The 23,841-nt window shown below is 38.4% G+C and overlaps 1 protein-coding gene across 5 annotated transcripts in view; it reads left to right on the forward strand.

The window, feature by feature from the left end:
* Positions 1-21,430, forward strand: part of LOC134226330 (calcium uptake protein 3, mitochondrial) — a 243,898-nt gene extending 222,468 nt beyond the window's left edge. Inside the window, exons 2-12 of one of the 5 annotated variants that reach the window (XM_062707048.1) lie at positions 4,571-4,709; positions 5,183-5,293; positions 5,437-5,484; positions 5,547-5,629; positions 5,938-6,000; positions 6,582-6,731; positions 17,597-17,674; positions 17,740-17,976; positions 18,038-18,206; positions 18,265-18,422; positions 19,930-21,430. In XM_062707048.1, coding sequence (XP_062563032.1) covers positions 4,571-4,709; positions 5,183-5,293; positions 5,437-5,484; positions 5,547-5,629; positions 5,938-6,000; positions 6,582-6,731; positions 17,597-17,674; positions 17,740-17,976; positions 18,038-18,206; positions 18,265-18,422; positions 19,930-20,001 — 1,308 coding nt within the window. In that variant the 3' untranslated portion in view covers positions 20,002-21,430. Of the gene's footprint in view, positions 1-4,570; positions 4,710-5,182; positions 5,294-5,436; positions 5,485-5,546; positions 5,630-5,937; positions 6,001-6,581; positions 6,732-17,596; positions 17,675-17,739; positions 17,977-18,037; positions 18,207-18,264; positions 19,861-19,929 lie in introns of those variants that run through there. The other 4 variants (XM_062707046.1, XM_062707049.1, XM_062707047.1 and 1 more) reach the window with 4 other exon arrangements.
* The last annotated feature ends 2,411 nt before the right edge of the window (positions 21,431-23,841 follow it).

Consider the following 23,841-nt stretch of genomic DNA (forward strand, 5'->3'; position numbering starts at 1 on the left):
TTATGTTTTTTTTTAATAAACCAGAAAAAAATCAATTTTAATTTTTGTTGTTTTCTTCCGAAAAAAATCGTATTTGAATTCAGTAAAATGCAATCATATCTCAACATTACAGATTGGAGTGATTCCATACTTATTTAGTACCTTCCAATTACAACTCAACCCTAAAATATGTCTGTATTGCAGATATCGAATGTATATCGACCATATGATGTAGCATCCCCAGAAAATTTTGTTCGAGAAGACGGCCATTTTTTTATGGTGACCTAACTTAACAACCCTTTCGCCATAAGGTTAAATGACCAATAACCATTTTCCACATGGTCGAAACTATTCATGATACTGTCGGCTTACAGTTATGGAAATTTATGTGAAATGACATAACACAAGATGGTTCAAAATACTATGATATGCAGTTCATGAATGGTTCGTAGTTATGCGGGAAGCCTGTTCTAAACGCCACCCGAGTACAGCAAGCCTCCTCAAACAAACATTGACCGGTACCTGAAGGGAAATGGATCCAGGTTACATTATTAGGTCCTGAAGTGTGTGGAGACTGTAATATTGCAGCAAGTGGAAACTTGATCGAGAACTGACATAGGTTTCACTTCATAGTTTCACTTCACGGGAAACGTCATTGTCACATGTTACAAGTGTTCCAAGGTAGCATGTTACTTTTTTATGAATTTTAATAATTTTACTGGGAGCAAACATTGGAAAGCAAATGCATGCTAAAGTAGAGTAGAGTGGGGCAAGATTGCGCGTGGGGTAAGAGTACGTTTTCGCACTGGTATTTTGGCCAACTATTATCATGTGTAATTGTGAACGATTTGAATAAACGACAAGGGAGATATGGAATTAGATAATTTTTTGGTCATTTTGCTAAAAATAATTGTGTTTCCGCAACTAGTATTTCATTACCATATTCACATTCAATCTGGTGAACACCATACCATTTCGATAATCTATTGTTTAGAGTACTTTATGGTGCAGAACACCAATCCAGTTGGTTTTACAAGAAGTAAAAACCATCACTTAAATAAATTTTGGGACTGTGGGGTAAAAGTACGCAGGAACGGGTGGGGCGAGGGTACGCATGTGAATCTTCAAGTTCTGATGTCAAACCCGTATCTCCGGCCAAAATAAGACTACTTCCAAAGCGTATAGATCCACAACTAAAAAAAGGACAGAAATTAAAAATTATCACAAGTTTTAAGGATAAGTTGAAGTAATTTGGTGTTGGAAAGGAGCGAACAAAGCACTGAAGCGAAATAATGAAATTGTATTAGGACTTGTTGTACACCTAAACATAGTACGAAAATACAATTTCATCTAAATGATAATTTCATTTAATAAAAGAAACATCCATAAATTACGCAACGCTTAGCTGGGAAGGGGTGCGAGATGTGTGACGATCCATACAATTTTTATAGAATTCATACAAAGAGTGTAAGATAGGGGGGAGGGGTGATGAAATGGTAAAACTTTACGTTACGTGATTGGTGGACTTTCTTTAAGCAAAATTCCTTTGTTTACGCACGCGAAACCTGATATATTTTACCTCCGTAGTTTTTTATATGTATATGAAAAAACAATGGTTTTTCGTATGAAAGTATGCACACATTTCTAGGACCCCATCCCCTGTCAACAGTTACGTAATCTTTAAACATTCCGTCATATATGTTCATTAAATATCAATTAAATGTTATTAATTCTCATTTGTGTTAATATATTCTTAAAGCACATGCTTGGATAAATGCGTACTCTTACCCCACCCGATCCGCACTCTTACCCCACCGGTGGGAAAAGAGTGCGTTTTTCACTTGTCTTGCAATAAGGATTCTACTAAAACGAATCTCAGTAATTTCAATATTTTGTCCACTGTAAGAGTATATGAATCATCGATATGGATTTGATATGCAGAAGCTTGCTTCATAAGGGCTACATGATCGATTAAAAACTAAGTGCGTACTCCAGCCCCACTCTACTCTAAGCATCTCCTATCTAAACCACGGTATGTATCCGAGTTCGTTATAGGTGGCATTCAGCAATATGACTTCGCAGTAGTTGTTACAATTAAGCTTTCCACCTTTTTTGTAAATGGAACAAATGACATCTTCCATCCACTCCTGTGGCAGCACCTCCTCCTCCCAATACTCGATAATTACCCAGTGTAACACTCTAGCCAGTGTCTTATCAACGAGTTAAAGTAGCTCCCGGGTAGTTAAACAACTCTAGGGGCATTGTTGGTTTTCAGCCGGTCAATCTCCTCCTGGATTTCATGCAGTTCCTGGGCTGGGAAACATATGTTCGCTTGTCGCAATTCGGAAATTTAGAAGAATTATTCTTGAAAATTCGGAATAATTTTACATGGAAATTCGGAAGATTTTCGGAAAATTCAGATGAATTTCTCTTAGTTTGAATAAACTTCCCGTGAAAATTCGTTGAAATAGGATTACCACTCCTTGAATTCATGTACCCAAATCAATACTATTCGAAAACCAAGAATGTGGAAATTGTTTTATTTCTCATTTTGGTAGATTGTCCCGAGGAAATTTGAAAGATACTCCCGTTAAATTGAAAGAGCTTTCCATGGAATTTTGAAAGAGCTTCCTTTGAAAATTTGAAAGAGTTCTCGTCAAAATTCGGAAGATCTACCCGTGGAAATTAGAAAGAGTCTCCCATTGAAATTCGGAACAGCTTCCTGTGGAAATACGAAAGAGCTTCCCTTGGAAATTCGAATTTGGTTTGGTTAGAAATTCGGAAGACCTCTCCGTGAAAATTTGGGAAGAATTTATCCAGACAATTTGGAAGAGGTTCCCGTGGAAATTCGGTAGAGCTCTCCATGGAAATTCGAAAGAGCTTTTCCTTGGAAAATCAGAAGAGCTTCCCATAGAAATTTGGGGGAATTTTCATTCCATGGAGATTCGGAATAGATGGAATGCAACGGAAATTTGGAAAAAAAAATTCTAATGGGATTTTGGAAGAGTTTTCCGTGGAAATTTGAAAAAAGCTCTCCGTGGAAATTCGGAATAGCATTCTGTGAAAATTGAAAGAATTTCTCCAGGAAATTTGGAAGAGCTTCCCTTAAAAATTCGAAAGAGTTTCCCTTGGAAATTCGGAAGAGTTTCCCGTGGAAAATCGAAAGAGTTTTCCGTGGAAAAACGATAGTGCTTTCCGTGAAAATTTGGAAGAAGTTCTCGTCGAAATTCTTAAGATTTACCCGTGAAAATTGTTGAAATTCGGAACAGCTTCCTGTGGGAATTCAAAAGAGCTTCCCTTGGAAATTCGGAAGAGCTCTTCGTTAAAATTTGGGAAGAATTTCTCGAGACAATTTGGAAGAAGTTCCCGTGGAAATTCGGCAGAGCTCCACTTGGGAAATCGAAACCGTGAAAATTTGGGACAAATTTCTCCAGACAATTTGAAAGAGGTTCCCGTGGAAATTCGATAGAGCTTTCCTTGGAAATTCAGAAGAGCTTCCCGTAGAAATTTGGAAGAATTTTCATGGAAGTTCAGAGAAAATTCAGTGGAGATTCGGAATAGCTTGCAATGGAAATTTAGAAAAAAAATCTATCCAGAAAATTCGGAATAGCATTCTGTGAAAATTGGAAGAATTTCTCCAGGAAATTTGGAAGAGCTTCCCGTGGAAATTCGGAAGAGTTTCCAAGGAAATTCGGAAAAGCTTTCCGTGAAAATTCGGAAAAGCTTTCCGTGAAAATTTTGAAGAATTTCTCCAGAATATTTGGAAAGGTTATTAATTCGAAAGAATCTTCCGTTGAAATTCGGAACAGTTTCCCTTGGAAATTCGAAAGAGCTCTCCGTGGAAATTCGGAATAATATTCTGTGAAAATTTGAAAGAATTTCTGCAGGAAATATGGAAGAGGCGTCCGTGAAAATTCGGCAGAGCTTCCCATGGAAATTCGGAAAAGCTTCCCTTGGAAAATTGGAAGAATTTGGAAATTCAGAAAAGGTTCCTGTGAGAGCTTGCTGTGGAAATTCGGAAGAGATTTTCGTGTAAATTCAGAAAAAGCATACCGTGAAAATTCGGAAGAATTTCTCCAAGAAATCTGGAAGAAATTTGAAAGAGCTTTCCATGGAAATTCAAAAATATTCCTCGTTGAAATTCAGACGCATTTCCTCTTCTCAAAAGAGTGTTTACTTCCGTTAACACTTTAAAAATCACTCTAATAAAGCTTAAAAAAAAGTGTGTACTACCCCATTTAATTCCACCACTTGATTGTCACTTTGACAGATACGTATTTTGACTTCAACAGTAAGGTCGTCTTCAGTGTCCCGTACTGGACTCGACTTGTCGAAGTAAAAAAAAATCAGTTGAATTTCACATGAACTTTCCGTGGAAATTCTAAACACAGAAATTGTGAAGAGCTTGCCGAGAATAATCAGAAGATATTTTGCTCTATCTTACCGCTCTTGCTTACTCATTTTATCGGTAGACTGTTGATGGATTCTCCTCTCCACTATTGTACAAGCGCATCTGACTCAACGAAAAATATAACAATTTAATCAGACAAAACCTATTAATTTCATACTTTTCTTATTTCCTATTTCCCAGGACGAGGTCGCGGATAAAGCCATAAAGTTAACAGCTCGTGAACGACGCTTCATCAAGTTCGCCTCGGTCGAATTTGACGGCCAGATCTACATGACGCCACAAGACTTTCTGGAGTCGGTCGTCGAGCAAGAGCCACGACGTAAGTAATGCAGAGCTTCTGCATATGGAAACTATAACAAAACAATCGTACCGCAAAAAAAAAACCGACCGGTCTTTTACTGGCAGCGCGCCAAATGGCCCTTGGCGGCTGATAAGGCAGCAGCCACCATTGACCGGCGAAATCGCTAACCGGCCACGTCTTTTCCAATCGGAACGTATTTCCGAACGTGGGTTCTTATCATGCTGGTGTCTCCACAACCAGCGCCCACCAAGCCACGCGAACCACGCGTTCGACATTTCCCGTTGGTGGAATAGCCGTTTTGACCTTTGGCGGACCACTGCAAGCACCAGCAAACCCGCTGGTTTGAGGGAAAAAAGCTTTTAATTCCGTGTGTCAACTTGTGCAATCATGGCAGTTTCATACACACACGAGATAATTTGCTTGTTCTGCCGCCTTTTGGGTTATTGATTCGATTGTTTATTCTTCACTTTTGCGTCGGTTCTCTCTTTCAGCTCGATTGAAGCGGAAATCGTTGACACAGGAGGAGGTTCAGAAGCTGAAAGATGTCACGCCAGCGCTCAAGCACGGATCTTCCCAGCTATTTCGAAGTTTGCGCGATAAGGGTAAGTTGACTTGGCTGTTGGGCATTGCATGAGTGGAATCAGTACCAGGACCAATCATGCCGCGTGGGAATTTGTGGGCGACGGGTTAATTAGTCGTGACTGTGTGTTGACAAACGTTTTATTGTTCCGTCCAATCTGTCTAGGCATAATCTCCTACACGGAATATCTGTTCTTGCTGTCGGTGCTCACGAGTAAGTAATCTTGGGAAAGCTTGCAGATAAAATCTTCCACTATACAAATTGCTTTTTTGTAGAACCACACTCCGGATTCAGAATTGCTTTCAATATGTTCGATACGGATGGCAATCAGCGAGTCGACAAGGACGAATTTCTTGTGGTAAGTGAAAGTGATTTTTCTGTGTGCTCCTGTAAAAAGATAAAAAAATATGATGATAAGCGTCGATGGTATGAACTCAACTATTCCAATCAGGCTGATTCTATTTTATGAGCTTCTTCAAGGTATATCTATTTAATTTTGATTTGAGTAATAATTTTGCTTTTTGATTTTACTCTATTTTCAAATGCATATTTTATACCTTTCATCGTTCTGGAACTGCCTCGTTCTTGTGTGTTAAAACATGCACTGCCATCACCATCCCCCCACCATGAACCATGTCGTCCCGTGCATTTATTTTCGTTGTTTAGATTCGTCAACTACTCGGAGGATCACTCAAGGATCGTGACCTAGACGATGCCACCCGAAAAGCTGTGAGATTATATTTTAATTTTTGTTCACTGCTTTAATCTCACTCATTAACATAATTTCAAACTCACTGCTGAATTTATTCGTGCTTTAATTGTTTCATTTTTGATGTTCTGTATAATATATCAAGTTTATTCTAAAACACATTTTCTATACATTTTTCATATCTTATACCGAGTTTCAGTATTAAGCCAGTCTAAGAAACATACTTAAATGCGAGTTTAATAGCGCATTTCTAGTAAAAGAAGATTACTATAGATATATCTTATATATGTACATGTAACATACAACTAACAATGCAATTAGACACAATCTTGTTTCCGAATAATAACTATCAAATTATTCTACTTCAAACAAACGCTTTACCAAGACAAGAAGTTCGCGTGATACTACGTGATGGTGTTCTCAAATAACAGTTTTCTCTCATGCGCCTCAGAGCAAAACGTTAACTATTTGATTTTTTTATTTTGTCTTTTATTCCAATTCGCACCGACACGCATGTCCATCAATCCGCGCACTTTTGCCATTGTACGCAAAAACCTAAAAAAAAAAACATCCATTGCCCAATACTTCACTGACCCACCAGCTCCTCCGCCTGGTGTCGACGAGTGCCCAAGCCAAGTTCTTGCTGGCAAAGACCCGGCTACAATCCGTTTCGAAACCAACCTCGGCGGGCGAAGGTGATTCCAACGATCAGCACCAAGCGAAAACGTTGCCAAACAGTAGTAGAAGTTTTGTAAGTCTCGTTTCCCGGACAGAACCCGGCCAATGTATAGCAGTAGTGTGTGGAATAACCCTCTGACCTTGTTTGTGCGTGGTTTGTCCTCCCTCGGGTTATTGTATGTGTTTAGCCCTCAAATCCCTGTTTGTCAGCAACATCCTGTGTTTGTCCTTCTTTGATAATATTACCTTATTTGATAAATGCTCTGCTATGAACTTCTGCTCGTCCTATTTCGAACAGTTCGCGTAATCTTGTTTCCCTGATAACTTTTCCGAATTGGAGTGTGTCCACCCGCATCCTGTATCTAAACAGTAAGAAGTTTGGTTGCAAACATATGAATATTTGTTATACAATTGTATATACATGTTGTGAAAAAAGTACCTCTAACTTGGTTTCAAAATAAGATTCAATCAATATTATAATATATATATAATATTATATTATGTTATCTCTTGTCCTGCTGTATTTTACACAACACTAAACACACCAAATCTTGCATGACGTACACATCACGAGGAAGATTACTTGTGTAGCCTCGTCACGAATGCCGGGAGTTTTAAGAAAACAGTTTACAAAGCAAACCATCGCTCTCACCGGATGCCTTTAGGTCGTAGAGCAAAATCGTTCAGAAAGGTCTCTTATATTTTAGTCTTTTTGCCCTCAGATACATTCAATCCATTCTACAAGCATTCTAAGTATAGTTGAAACATTGACCCATTCTCACCCCCCATTTGACTCATTGTCACTCTCGATGACGGTACATAAAAATGAATTTCTGTCTGTCTGAAACTTATAGACTCCAAAACTACTGAACCCATCGGCGAGAAATTTTTTATGCAGAAATCTGTGCATAACTCGAGAACTAAGCAGCGAAAAAATCAATTTTGGACGAAACGAAGTTCGACGGGTCTGCTAGTAAATAATAAATTTGAAAATCTTCAAATTTCCCAAATTTGTATTTGTTGCCCCTTCAAAATATTTTGTTTTGGGCAAAACAAGACAAGGAGGGGGGAGACATTTTTTTTTAATATTTGTTTCGGCCAAATTATGAGAGTCTCCTGTTAGCCTTGAGAGCAAGAACGTAGGATTGCCAATCCAGAAATGACGAGTTCAATTCTCGGTCTGGTCTAGGAAGTTTTCGGATGGGAAACATTATCGACACCCTGGGTATAGAGTATCCATTGTACTTGCCACACGAGTCCCAAAGTCCCAAAAACTATCTAAGTCACAGTTTTTTTTCAAAAAAAAATTTCGATGTTAAACCAGATCTTGACGTTTCATGCATTTTTGAGACATTCGGCACAAAAAAAAATTTATTTCGAAAAATTTTCTAAGTTCCAAAGTCCCAGAAAGTCAATTTTTTCAAATGCATTTCTCTAAGACATTTGGCATAAAAAAAAATTCGGTTTCGGATTTTTCCTGTAGCTTAACCCTCCAGCCACCCTGGGGAATTTTCGAGTTTCAGAATAGCTTTGGTTAAACACTTAACGAAGTCCGATTGAGCTGAAATTTTGCATAGGGACTTTTTTCGAGGAGATGAAACTTTTGACCACTAGCCGTTTTTAAAAATTCGATGGTCAAATTTTTCCCATACATTCACACCCCACGCATACCAGGAATGACAATATTATAAAACTAAGATGAACCTCGGATCTTTTTTTACAGGGTTCTAGTACTAATCATCCCCGTTCAGGAAAGCATGCGATCAAAATATTCTATTGGTGAAAATTTAAGAAAATTAGATTTCAAGATTTTGCAGGGGTTAGATATATAGGTTGAGATAGAAAAAAATTGTCGAAATTCAATTTAGCATAATTTTTCTTGAAATAACTCAGTGCTATCATATTGGCTTGAAAAGGGTGGTATTCATCACCCCCATTATTTCCTATTGAAAATACGCCATACGTCGGACTATGGGCTTGAAAGTTATGGTCAAAATAATAATGTATAGAAAAATCACTTTTCTGGCATCTATACTCATCCAATGTACTCGAAACAAATTGCGTTTGACGTGAAATTTTAAAATGCACCCTAATTTCAGTTAATAACTAAGGAAATGCTAATGGAATACTAAGTTGAAAAGCAGGCCAAGTTCCAGTGGGAATGTGTGAAGAAGAAGAATATCGTCCAAATTGTATTTGGCTTTGAAATTTCAAACGGTGAGGCTGATTCAGCCTATTATTCCGTTCAGCCTATCCACCGTTACGATCATATCCAGCTGTTTACGCTCTCCATAATGCAGCTTTCCACGTTCGACCTTTTGTCAAACTCGTCTTATGACAAACCATTAGGCCAAAACGCATCTGGCCGACAATTTTATTCCGCCGAAATTTACAAACGGCCGAAAATATCGTTCGCCCGACTGGCCATTGGGCCGAAAAAGTCATTTTGCCAAAAAGGTAATTTAGCCGAAATGGTCGTCTGCCAGAAAGGCCATTGACCGAAAATGTTATTGGGCTAAACGGGTGAATATTTTTAACCATATTACTCGTTGTACCAAATTACATTTTCGGTCAAATTACTCTTTCTGTCAAAGAACCATTTCGGGCAAACGACGTGTTAGGGAAGAGTGCTTTTAGGCCAGTTGGCCATTGGCCAGATGAAATTTTTGACCAAACTGTTTTCCGTTGTATAACCGTTTCACCCAAATGTTCAATTTGGTCAAGTGCAATTCGGCTTGATAATTATCGACTTAACGTCTTATTCGATCAAATGGCTTTCCGCTAAATGATTTTCGGCCAAACGATCCTTCTTCTTTTTTACCATTTTCCATTTAAATTCCGAAGATTTTTTTATGGACAATACAAAGAATTCCTTGTAGAAATCCACAGAAATTCCTTCAAAATACAAATTATTTTGTAAAAATACCAAACAGTAAAAAAATTAAAAAAAAAATCGTAGAAGTTCTGAATAAGTTAAAATTTCATAAAATTCACCATGGATATTCCGACGAATTTTTCACAGAAATTCAAAAAAAATCTCCTTTGAAATCCATTTTTTGTTGATTGTAGGGAAAAGGAGAAAGAAGAAGAAGGAAGAAGGGAAAGGAAGAAAAAAGAGAAAAGTAGGAGAAAGAATAAAGGAGGAATAAAGATTAATTTCTCACTTCTCACTTCTCATTTTTCACTCCTCCATCTCCACTTCTCATTTCTCACTTTAAACTTCACATTTTTCACTTCTCGCTTTTTAAATCTCACTTTTCCTTCTCCCTCCTCATTCCTTTTCCTTTGTCCTCCATGAGAAGTGATCATTTTCATATTCCTCAATTCTCGGTTCATACTTCACAATTCTCACTACTCGATTTTTATTACTCACTTTTTTTCTCGCAAACTATTTTAGCTAGAAAAGAAATTATTATTTTAGAATAAGCTCAGTGAACTGTCTTTACTTTTTTTAAATTAACATTAAAGAGGGCATATCGGAGCCGATAATTAATTGAAATTTACAATTACTTAATGTGCTTGGTCGAGGTCAAGGAGTGCAGTAAAAACGTTTCTACAGAGCGGAGTGAGTGAGAACAAAGTGAACATGACCCTCTAAAACGGAGGACCAGGGATTAAACGATAACATTGATACGTTTCAGAAAAATGTGTACCAGGGACAAGTATTCTAGATCAAGCTTACTCAGCACATCTCGAATGACCTCAATATCTACTTGTCATAAGACTTGAGTACGAGACACTGAAGACGGCCTTACTGTTGAGGTCGAAATACGTATCTGTCAAGATACAATTAAGTGGTGGAATTCAATGAGATTGTACAAACTCGTCTTATGACAAGTGAAGACATTCCACTAAAAAGCTCAAAATAATTTTCTTAACTCAATATCTAGTTTTCCTCGGGCTCGGTGGGTTGCATATAAATCGGACCTGGAATCTTCGTTTTCAGGGCAGTTCCAGACAACGTGATTGATGTTTTTATATCCTGCATCACAACCGGAATTCACGTTTAAGAGTAGTGATTGGGCATTAGTTGACACATCACTCAAATAAAGTCTCGGCTAAAGTCCAACCCCTTGAACCAGGGTCTCTTCGATACATGCGGGAGAATAGAATGTAATCACCTACCTAAATCTCCTTCATCTCCTTCAAGACTTTCTGACGAGAAATTGAAAAAAAAATCGTGAAAGGTGATTTGACGCTCGATATCGCCTTCTATAGCGCCCACCTTGGCAAAGAAGTCTGCTTCCTCATAACCCGGGATCGACCAATGTAAAGGGACCCATAACCATGGTGATAGTGTAAAATCGATTCGATATAGCACTCAATGTTGATCGTGTTCCGTTCAGGAAATAAAATGAGCGGATAGTCTCAATAAAGCTGAGGCTTCTTCTTCTTCTTCTTCTTCTTCTTCTTCTTCTTCTTCTTCTTCTTATTGGTATTACATCCCCACACTGGGACAGAGCCGCCTCGCAGCTTAGTGTTCATTAAGCACTTCCACAGTTATTAACTGCGAGGTTTCTAAGCCAGGTTACCATTTTTGCATTCGTATATCAGGCTAGCACGATGATACTTTTATGCCCAGGGAAGTCGAGACAATTTCCAATCCGAAAATTGCCTAGACCGGCACCGGGAATCGAACCCAGCCACCCTCAGCATGGCCTTGCTTTGTAGCCGCGCGTCTTACCACACGGCTAAGGAGGGCCCCCAAGCTGAGGCTATCTGTAAAAATGAAGTATTGATCAGAGGGAAAAGGGGCCATCCTCAAAGTACGTCACCGACAAAATCGTTGTACTATTAAGCTTTATCACAGCTTCCGAGTGGGCTCCCTATCATATTCCAGTTACCGTCCACATGAAGTTGTTGGCATTTCTAATAAAGATGTCTAATGTGCATTCTCCGGGTGCCTTTGGAGCCTAACCAGACCGCCAAATATTTATGCGAAATGCCTTGAGCGATTTTTCTTACCTTAGATGAAGCATTAATTTTGCTGGCCTATGCCTCCTAGCAAAGACCACCAGCTCAATTTTCTCAGAGAATTCGTTACCCAGCTTACATACCCAATTCGATACCCAAGTAGACAAATTGTCTAGTACAGAGGTTCCCAAACTTTTGGATATGCGACCCACCAAGCAGAATCCCATATTGCTTGCGACCCACCAGGTATCAAATGCATTGTTTTTGTGAAATTAGATAAAAATGAGTTCGCGTTAGATTGGATAAATTATAATAAATTGCTTTATAACCCATCATTGCATTTGTCAAAAATTCGTCATTTTATTTAATTGGATGTGGATTGGATTTGGATGAATTTTAATTGAATGTGGGTTGGATTTCGATTGGATTTGAAATTTATTCAGATTGGATTTAAAGTGGATTTCGATTTGATTAGGATTGGATGTTGATTGGTTTTGAATTAGATTTGGATTGGATTTTAAATTGATTTTGATTTGATTTAGATCGGATTTGAATTGGATTAGGACTGATTTTTGATTGGGTTCGGGGCTTACATTTGGATTGTATAGGACTTCTTTCTACTTGCCCAAATATCGTATTACGAAAAAATGGCCGGTGACCTCGTCAGGTTTGTGGTTCTTCAATCATCCAATCATTAGTTAGATCCTAATTCAAAATAAGGAATAGATTTGTGGGACAAAACAGTAACAAAATTATAAATTAAGATTTGTCCTTTGCGACCCACCACTGAACAGCCCTCGACCCCCCTGGGGGTCGCGACCCACAGTTTGGGAACCTCTGGTCTAGTATCTAGCAATGGTCCTTGCAGATCGTCCGCCCTGTTCCTATAAAGGAGACAACGGCGTCATCCGCAAGTTGTATAAACGAGCCATTTTTCACAAGACGATGGTTCTGACATAGAAATTATAAAGAATGTGGCTTAAACATGAGCCCTGAGGTAGACCCATGTAACTAATTCTTAAAGTTGTTGAATTTCCATGAGAAAAGCTTATATGTTTCTTAGACAACAAGTTGTACAAATAGTTGTTCAATATTGGTCAACGCAAACTTAGTCCAAAGTCCCCTTAATGTCCAAGAAAACTAAACCCATTTGTTCCTTTTGAGAATAGGCCAGCTGGATTTCTGTAGTTAGCAGCGCTAGACAGTCGTTCGTTCCCTTGCCTCTGTGGAATCCGAATTGAGTATCTGATAGAAAGCTATTAATTTGATTCAACCCATATGTCGAGCCAATTGAGAATCATCTTTTGGAACAGCTTCCGTATACACAACAGCATCGCGATTGGACGGTACGGACGGTACAAATTTGGATCCGTAGCAGGTATATACGGTTTTTCGATAGCAATCACCTTAGGTTCGCAACGTTAGGCATAAAGAGGTTAGGCATAAATACGTTAGGCATAATGGACGTTGGGCATAATTCTGCCTTCTTTATGCCGTAGACTGTTCTTTGGGTCATAATACCGGAACAATGTTGCTGTCTACGAAGTGATTGAATAAATTCAACATGCACCTCTTCGCGATGCTTGGGAAGTTTTCAGCAAGTTGAATTTAATTCTGTCAATTCCTGGCGTGGTATTGTTACATGAAAATAGAGGACACACGTTTTTGGCGAAAGCGAAGGTCCATCGATGAGAACTTTTCCTATCTTCGTTAATCAATGGCGCGTTTCGCATTCTTTTCCCGACGGTCCAAAGTGTTGTCATTGACGTTTCGCGCGAAAGACCATCAACGAAATGGCGCCAATAACCACGTTTCTTATCATTCCCTAGACTCTACTTTTCTTTCAAGAAAGACTTAACGATCGTAATTATCTCGCATACCACGTTTTCGATACTCCTTGAACGCGCCGGACTTTTGTCGATAAACTTTCGTACAATCTTATCGTCATTGATATCCCGATATCCCCCCAACTGCACTGTTTAGAATTAACCCGGATAGAAACTGGTATTTTTTCAACGGTGGAAGAACGTCGACCGAATGCTCGCCGACGTCAAAGTATTTCGTGATGCCGTACACCCAACCAGCGACTGTTAGATTTCTTAAAAAACATGTATAAGAACTGGGCATATCCGAAATTGTTAGATTACAGTTAGATACAGAACTGTTAGAAAATCTAACAATCGCCGGTTGAGTGTACGCAACGTCGATCTTGCCTGACTGACACGCGATTTTGATAGGCAAGTGATCACTACCATGTAGATTTTGAATTACTTATCACGTACAATCCAATATTAGTGGAATCGAACAGATTGAGAGGTCAATTCTACTTTCGAGTCCTAAAGGTGCCACACGTGTTGCTTCCTCGTTATTCAAATTTCACATGTATCATGTTGAAGTAGTCGCACATGTCGTAAATCAACGAAGAACCGTTCCCCACAGGCCGTACCGTGTGAGTTAAAGTCTCCTAGAATCAATCGTGGCTCTGGCATAGCAGAGCAGATATCGTTAAGATCTCCGCGTCGCATTGAAGAATTCGGTGGTATATACTGAGACTGAGGCTTTTTCCTCGTATGCTGCGTATACTCCATATACATCTCCTCGATCTAAGCGAATAATGTTGAAATCGTGGAAAGAGAGAACTTTGTCTGGGGAAAGCCTAAGAGCAAATACGTCACAGCATGAGCTGTTTACTAAAAACTTAAACGGATCCAGGTTTTTAAAAATATTGCCAGCCTCAAACTCGAGGAAATTGTTGGGGGTTTCCCACCACTTACTAAATTTCCAGAGGGTCAAATATTCTGAAGTCGAAATACGTAAGTATTTATAAAACTTTCAAAGTGGTGGAATAAAATATCGAATATATCCAGTACCAACTCTTCTTATGACAAGGAAACGAATTAAGTGAAGCAGCACTTCAACTTTAAATGATCATTTAAAGCAGCGGTTCTCAACCTGGGGTACATGTACCCCTGGGGTTACCTTCGCTGGCCCCAGGGGGTACCTCGGACAAGAATGCGTAATGGCGGCTGTACAGGGACCATCGATATAAGCAGAGATCAAGAAATGGAAGGAAAATTTAAATGGGTACTAGATCGAAAAAGCTCGTTGCTATGAAAAACAACAACAAAACAAATGTCATCTCTTGTTTTTAAAATGTTTGTTACTGTGCAAAAATGGTCAAACAGCCTAGAAATTCGAATATATCGACATAGGGAGTGAGAATCCTGAACAAAATATGATCAGAAGACATCGAGATAGACAATAAATCGAGGTAGGATTATCGAGATAAAAAAAGACAGGAACACCGTTTTCGACCAGAGGTCGTACAGACTGAATACTTGACACCTAGACAACGGACAGGACACATAACACCCAGTGGACCGGTGGAGAATTTTTCGCTCACGAAAAGTTTCCTCCTTACCGGGGCGGGAATCGAACCCACGCTCCATAGCTCATGCGTCTAGACGATTGACGTCGCTAACCGCACGGCCACGAGGCCCACGAAATGTATAAAACCCAAATATATGTAGATTGAAGAGACCGATAGAACCATCGACATAGGGAGATACATCGAGATATAGAACATCGAGATGTAGAGAGAGAGTCGATTGTATTCCAATCAACACTTATTGCAATACAGTCGCCTCTCCACATCTCGATATCGAAGGGACCATCGAGATAGGGAGAGATCGAGGAATGGAAGGAAAATTGAAATGGGTGCTAGATCCAAAAAAGGTCGTTGCTATGAAAAATGACAACAACAAAAATGTCGTTTCCTGTTGTTGATATGTTTGTTATTGTCCAAAGATGGTCTAGTAGCCTAACAATTTGAGGATATCGGCATATGGAGAGTGAATCCTGAACAAAATATGATCAGAACACATCGAGATAGAGAGATATTGTGCTAGGGACGTTATCAAGATGTAGCAAGCCCAAATGTATGCGAATTGAAGGGACTCATGAAACCATCGACTTAGGAAAAGATATCGAGATATAGAATATCGAGATGTGGATAGGCGACTGTAGCTTAATAATTGTGTAAAATTTTGTCTTGTACATAATATGCATGACGATTAGTAAATCAAAGCCTATTGAATCCAGCTCTCCAAAACGAGCACAGTGTATAAAGGGATGTGCGATAAAAAGATCAGAAGGACAAAACGTTGAATGAATATTGAATAATATGTTAACAACCTGCTTCTGAACTAAAGTCTAGAGAAGGTACGAAAGCCTCCATTTGAGAGGCATGGAGGCTTTTTTCCGAAAAGTACAGTTGCTTCGTTGCAAGAGAATTAGAAGCATCGTTCTACGCTTCTCGGAACCCTCCTTTCAAGCGGCTGGGAAGCCCCCTTCATGAGGCTCGGATGCCTTTTTTCACAAAGCTTGGAAGACTGCTTTCAAGAGGCTCAGAGGCGTCCTTTGAAGAAGTTCGGAAGCCTACCTTCAAGTGGCTCAGAATCCTCTTTTGAAAAGGCGCGGTAGCTTGGAATTTTTCTTTCAAGAGGCTTGGAAGCGTACTTTCAAGATGCTCAGGAGGCTCTGAATCCTTCATTCAAAATGCTCGGAAGCCTCCTTTCAAGAACCTTTGAATCCTTTTTTCAAAACGTACGGATGCCTACTTGCAAGAGGGAGGGTCCTTTCAAGAGGCTCGGAAGCTTCCCTTTACGAGGCTTGGAATTCTTCTTTCAAGAGGCTCGAAAGCCTCCTTTCAAGTGGCTTGAATCCGAATCCGCCCTGCTCTGAAGCCTACCTTCGAGGGGCTTGGAAGTATTCCTTCCAGAGGCTCGGAAGTATCCTTTCAAGAGGCTCGGAAACCCCCGAAAGCGTCCTTTCAAGAGGCGCGAAAGAATCCCTTTAAAAGGCACGAAAGCCTCCTTTTAAAAGGTTTGGAAGCTTCCCTTAAAGATGAACGAAATTCTTCTTCCAAGAGGCTTGGAAACGAGATTTCAAGATACTTAGAAGCCTTTTAACTGGCTCAAAATCCGCTTCCAAGAGACTCGAAAGCCTCTCTTCAAGAGAATCGGAAGCCTTTCTTTAACATGCTTGGAAGCCTCCCTTCAAGAGGCTCGGAAGCTTCCCTTGAAGAGGCTGGGCATACTTTTAAAACGCTCATAAGCCTTCTTTTAAGTGCCTCGATAGCCACCTTTTTATAGGCTCTGAAACCTCCCTTCAAGATGCTCGAAAGCCTTCAATAGTCAAAAAAAAAGTCCTGTAGGATGATTGATGTATAAATTTCCTTTGAACTGGAGTTTTTCATGGAATAATGAAAATTTCGGCCAACTGCATGGAGAGTCATTTTTTCGTTAGTTTTCAAATCCGTTTTTCATATATTTTATCTACGCTTGTTTTCATTTGCAGAAATGCATAAGTTCGAAGGAGTAGCTCTCAAGAAAAAGGTTGAGAAGCGCTGATTTAAAGGATGTGCATGGTGAAGGACGGTATGCGTGAAATAATAAAAATGACAATTGTGCGCTGCTTTCGTATTGTGTGGTGTGCCCTTGAAATAAGGAGTACTTTTAAATTTGGACTCCGTGAGGATTGTCCTTAACAGACAACCAGTTGTTCTTCAACTTCGATACGATTAGCATTTGCACACTACTAAACACAAACATAAATACAATTCAAATCGATAGCATGTATAAAAACAAACGCCCTCATGATCTTCCATCATTAGCGACATCACATACCCAAAGGTTATCATCACAGCACAGTTTTAAGATCGCATTAAAAAATAAGCAATACAGGTGCTGGTATCTGTTCCGTCTTGTTGAACCCCAACACGTGCATCGTTAAACATGGCCTCACGTTTAGTAATAATTGCGTCAATTCTATAACATATTTATAACAAAGGTTGCTGGGCTAGCAATGGGATTGAAGTTGCATTCGTTGGGAAATCGGTTCAATGTGTTCATGTAACCAGGGTCACAAGCTGGACTCAAAACTGTTTCATGCAACGTTGATATTCATTCCACTATTGTTCTTTTCTGTTTCGTTTCTCACCGCTACCATTGATCGCAATGTCAGATGGAGAAGATTTTCAGCTTTGCTTGGAAGGGCAAACGTGGCATCGAAAGCAAGGAAGGAGACGAAGCCGGTGAAAATGTAAGATGTCCTAAATGATAAGTGTCGACAGTATGAGAATGATTGGGTTTCACTGGTTTGCACAGGATGACTACGTCGACGATGAACAGGGTCTTCAGAGGAAACACAAGGTGGACACGACACTGCAGGTTCACTTTTTCGGCAAGAAAGGTAACCAGGATTTGCAGTACGATGGGTTCTACAACTTTATGAAGAATCTTCAAACCGAAGTTCTGGAGCTGGAGTTCTGCGAGTTCTCCAAGGGCCACGAACGTATCTCCGAGGTTGACTTTGCGAAGATTCTGTTGAGATATACTTATTTGGTGAGCATTCTATTAATGGCTTTTCTTGTATACGAAATTTAACGAAAATATTCACATAAAGGATACTGATGAATACGACAACTACTTGGACCGTCTGCTGGACAGAGAAGCCAAGGAGAAAGGAGTTTCGTTTGAAGAATTCCGTCAGTTCTGCCAATTCCTCAACAACCTGGATGACTTCTCCATTGCCATGAGAATGTACACCCTTGCTGATCAACCCATATCCAAGGGTAAGTCTGCCCTTACATAGAGCGTTTTCTGTTTGACTACGAATACTTCCATCCGCAGACGAATTCGGCCGGGCCGTCAAGATCTGCACCGGTTCGGAGCTGAACAAGCACCTGATCGACACGGTGTTTGCCATCTTCGACGAAGACGGCGACGGGCTGCTGTCGTACAAGGAGTTCATCGCCATCATGAAGGACCGGCTGCACCGGGGATTCAAAGTAAGTCACCACACCTTCATGATCGAGGACTATCTGGACGAGATCGACAAGGAAGTGGTACACGCATCGGGATTCCGGCATCTACTAAAGATGCGGTCCCGTGCATGTCGCCAGCTGAGACGGTACTTGATTTACTTCCACTTCCATCCGGACCGTGGCCACGGCTACCGTCCGGATGGGGATTACCGGTGACACCACATAATGCAATATTTGTCCGGTATTATAGGTTAAAGTTTATGTGTTGCTTCAACTGTTCTATGTGCTAGGTTTCCTATCGATCCTATCGACGAAAGGTGGAGCTGATAACATTGCGGAAATATTGAGTTAGTTGATTAGTCTGCGAGGCTACAGTTGAACTGTTGACTGAGCACAATTATGCAACATGCCAGTCACATCATGCGTGTAAAAAGAATCCAAATTGCACCCAAACCCAAAGGGCAACCAACTCTAAACTTTACGATAATATTACTCATTGTCCCACAATAGTATTTCGTAGTGTTGCTAGAATGCATGATTTTCCTCAAACAACGAAACAGTTGCCAGTTCGTTTATTATGGCGTTTGTCAGTTGGAGAGAGAGAGCAGAGACAAAGCAGTCCGTGCAGTGCCCTATTGTTATTCATGCTTTTATAACCAGGGCTCTTGGATCAATTTAGAAGAGATGCGACGTAGTTTTTCGCTAGTATTAGTTAGTATTTCTGGATACTGTCGAAAGTTTAGAGTTGGTTGCTTTTTCAGATTCTTATTGGACAGATTTTAAAAACGATCTCTCAACCATCTCCGGTTCTAGCAGTTAAACCGAACATCTGTTATGTGTGCGGAAAGTTATTTTTGAGCTTTCAAAAATATTCCGCATTCATTTTTGTTTAACCTAAAAGTTGAATTAAATTTTAAAAAAGTTATGAAAAAACAGACCATTCAAATTAAAAATTCCAGAAAATGTTTGAAAATTTAAACTATTTTGTAAAAGTAAATGCTCCATTTTTCGTTGAAAGGATCATTTTTTTAAATGGTAAGTAATTTGTTCCAATGTCGCTATGCTATAACCATTTCAGTATGTTACTTATGTATCCCAAATGTACTTAGTGTTAGTTGTAGCTAATTTGCAGCACCTTTTCCTTTTCTTTATATAAGAATTTTCCATATCTATAGACTGCTTTTTAATAAACAAATACCGCAACAAAAAAATTGGCTTTTCCACTGCTTCCTATTCCTTCATAAGCATTATTCGCTGATGAACGTCGAAATTAATGTTCACATATTTGTTAAGGTTCCTCTAATGTTCCACCTTTCTGCCTAAAATATTCAAGCACTTTTTTCAAGGGTCTACGTTTCTTTTAATTGTTTATGTGTTATGTCCGCTTCAACCAATTGCTGTGAATTTTATTATAGAGGTGAGTAATGTATAAGTTAGAAACCCCTGAAACAATATTGTTGGGTTTTAAGGTTTTATAATCCATTATTTTAAAAACTTAAATGTTAATTATTGAATTTTATTTTATTTTCAGTCGAACGTGAAATCCGAAGGCTGGGAAGCTTTCAAGCACTGTCTCAAACAGGAAATGAAACAAAACGTTTAAGCGTGTACTTTCGTGTAGGTTTTCTCCCCATCTCTCTATCTCGTGAAAAAAAAAACTTCCTTGTATTGCATCTCTTCCTAGTCTGTATTTCAAAACGCCAAGTGCAATACTTTTTCTGGTGCTTTCTAGAAGGAAAACTTATCTTACATCGTCACAACTAGATATTATATGTTCAAAACATCGTAATCGAATGAATAGCTCTCAGTTTTTAAAACTGATTTTGATCTTGAATACGTATTGATTATGTTATTTATATTTAATAAATTATATTCTATTTATTAGATGTCGTAAGCTTGTTGTTTCGAAAACTAGTCAAATTATTTGTTGGAATCATCAATTTGGGACGTCAAAATGAAGCCAGATCAAAGTTTTTGGATATCAAATCTACTTACCTTTTGAACTCAATTACACAATGTTAAACATTTTCAAATGCATTTTATGTGCTATACCAAATAAGTTGTGATTTTTTTGGCAGCTAAAACTGAAATACTGGAATGTTGGAAATAAATTGTTTTAAAACGATAAAAACTAAAATACGGCTGTCATCAGTTATAGAAAACGTTAGAGAAATCCACGAAAATGTTTAAGAAAAAGCACAAATGTATCGTATATATTATTTGGGTTCACCTTACAGGTTACACTTGTTCAATAAATCAGTAAAACCCTTAAAATATTGTTTTGAATTTCGCTTTTTGCCACTTCTAGCCGAATTCGAACGCATACCGTTAATACGTCGTTTCTAGTATTTCAATCGATAGTGTTCACCGTGTTGCGCTTTTTGGTTTTAAAAGTTTTATAACCCCGTTCCAGGGTTGATATCGTCTCTTGAAGACACCACTGTACTGACTGCCGAAACGATTTCGTATTGTTTTTCTTAAGAAAGCTAAATGAGTATGGCAACACAAACAATCCCGTAATTAAATGCTATTTTTACTTCCACTTTTATGCGTCGATCACTCCCATTACTTGTGCATCGCAGTCGAACTCCCGCTCTCGTTTTGCTGCTACAATATACTTACAAAATATACGCGATAAAGTATAGATATTTGTATAAAAATATATGTATAATATTGTATTGTACGCATACTTCTCCTTCATCAGTGTAATACTTTCATGTCTTGTTTCGTCTACTGTCTTACGCTTGAATTTATTTTTCCGTTTTCGCTTAACAGTTCTTTCTTTCTGTGAAATCGTTCTTTTTTCGAGCTTCGTAATTGTTTATAATTCTATCGAACTAATTCTTACATAATATAATTCCAATAAATTAAACTACATTTATTAATGATTTTAATAGAAAATACATTTACACAACAGTTTTTTTTACAAGCACACATAATTCGAGAACCAATTTTTATAGCATTATCAATATAATTTCACTTAGATGGGTACTAAACCAACATAAATCGTAATTGTAATTGCTGAAGGAATTTCAGTATTTAAGCTCCATCTGAAGGAATAAGAGAAGCACACGTGTCAGCTTCTATTTCGGACTGGTGGTCGAATGATTATAGTTTCTGTTTCATCAGCAAACGGTGATGGATTCAGTCCCAAGCCAGTAGCTTCTATACGCTCCGTGTATTTCTCAGGTACAACCAATTGTTAGAACTGATGCTCTATTATGTTTCTATATTGTATTAAGTATTTTTAATATGCCGTCCAGACTACAAGATATATCGCCTAATATAGAATAACTTGCTCATATTTGTACTGAGAACTAGATTCGAAACAAAGCATTTGACTTGTCATGCCAAGATTTGTTATATCAAGTAATATAGCTCCTCGTTTGCTGAAATGTATTACTGAGGAAAACTGCAAGAGTTTCAAAATAGTAAATGAGGGGTTTTGTGGTTGGAATCCTTCATTCGGGCCAAAGCATTCCTTATCATTCATCCCACTTGAAAGTGTAACTGAGTTATTTTTTTAGTACTGTACCTTTCTAGAAAACTTTGAAATAACAACAACAAAAAACGTTCGTAAAATATGTGAAAATCATGAAAAATTTGTGCAGGTTCCTCTGGAAGAATATCTTTGATGAATTTGCTAAAATGCTGAGACAACTCTCGATAAAAAAAAAAAACTGAGCAAATTTTATAAATTTACCTCTGAAGAAAGTCATTAAGAAATAGGGATTCTGAAAAATCACTTATTTTGTAGAGGGTTTGATCGCAGTAGTCATTGCGACTAGTTGTGTTTTGTTTTTCCTCCGCCATATTTCCTTCTTGTACAAATTTCGATTGATTTCCGCAATTTTTACGAGTGAGTGTGAGAAAATGGTTACCGTTCTTACCGGAAAATCGTTCTCATGCTGGAAAATTGACAACCCTATTAGAAAAACGATTTGCGAATACACCCCCGAATTATAACACCACCGCTGGCTTTACATACAAAATGGTCATGGTTGAGGATCAATATCTAGTATTGAATCGCTGTTTCAGGCGGAATTCTCAAGTTCAGATATCTGATAGGTCGTCAGATTGAAATCTTATACAGATTTGGCGAAGCACTTAAAACGCGACCAGATAAGCGAAAAATTTCTGAAGCAGTAGAAATCGTACTTGTCGATATGTCTTTCCCTTCAGCTCCATGACGCGGACAAGAATGAATTTATTGAGATTATTTCAATATTGAAACATTTGTTAATTATTTTGAAAAAAAAACTGGATTTGAAAATCCGAATATGGATATGGATCCATCATTCAATTGATAATGGTAACATTAAAAAACAACTAGGGCTAGGGTTTGCAGAAATCGTTCTCAATAGATAACGAACTCCGAATCATAACAAGCCATGAAAACAAATTTATCAGACTTGTATACAAGTGCGAAAAAACATAATCGGATAGACAGCCAGAGATGCCAGATTTGAAGACATGTCTTCAATTTGAAGACATTTGAATCTCTGTGAAGACATTTATTTCGTGAAGACATTTTGAAGACTTTTCAAAATATTTGAAGACTTATCTACTTATTTGAAGACATTTGAAGACAATCAATAAGCCAGCGACAAGAAAATACAATTGTATTATGTACTTAACTTATAAATTCTGCGACCTCTATATGTAAACTAAGTACATATCTGAATATTACAAAAGTTATAATAGTCTTTGTCTCAGGCTTAGAATCTCAAACATAAAATACATTCACACTAGCCGGTTGATGACTGCAACGCGTTTTAAACCCTCATACGCACCCTCATACTTTGAGCCGTGCGCTGGTAAAAAAATCCCCGATGGCAGCATTCGTTTGAATATTTTTTGGCGGCGGCGGCGTTTTGACGTGTCTGTAAAAAGGTATTTCGATCATTACATCGGAACGCAATGACCTATCTAATTTTCGGCAAACATAGACTGAATTCTTCTATGACTAGATTTAATCTATTCAACCGTTGAGCTAGAACCAGTTTTTTTTTTCTAAATTCCTTCTGAATGGCATATGCATACCATCATCCCACATTCCTCTAAATATCCGTCGGGTAACTCTTTGAATTTCCCGTGGATTTTTAAAAGACTTTTCAGTGAAAATTTAAAAGAATTTTTCGTGAATTTTATAAGGAGAATTTCCGATGAGGAATTTCTTGTCTAAATTTAAGAGAATTGAAAATTCAGTTAAAATTATCGTGGAAATTTATAATAATTTCCGTTAAGAAGACATAAATTTCCACAAGTTCTACTGAGCTCCCACAAAAAATCCCTTTTAATTTCCACAGGAAATTTGCCTCAATTAATTCCCATATAGAAAATTCTTACGAATGTCGACAAGAAATTGAAATTGTTTTGGTGTTAAATAGATATTTCTCAGATCTTCCATGGTAAATTACTACAGGGAAATGTTCTTAAAAGA

Source organism: Armigeres subalbatus, chromosome 3, assembly GCF_024139115.2.
Source record: "Armigeres subalbatus isolate Guangzhou_Male chromosome 3, GZ_Asu_2, whole genome shotgun sequence".
Lineage (NCBI taxonomy): Eukaryota > Metazoa > Arthropoda > Insecta > Diptera > Culicidae > Armigeres > Armigeres subalbatus.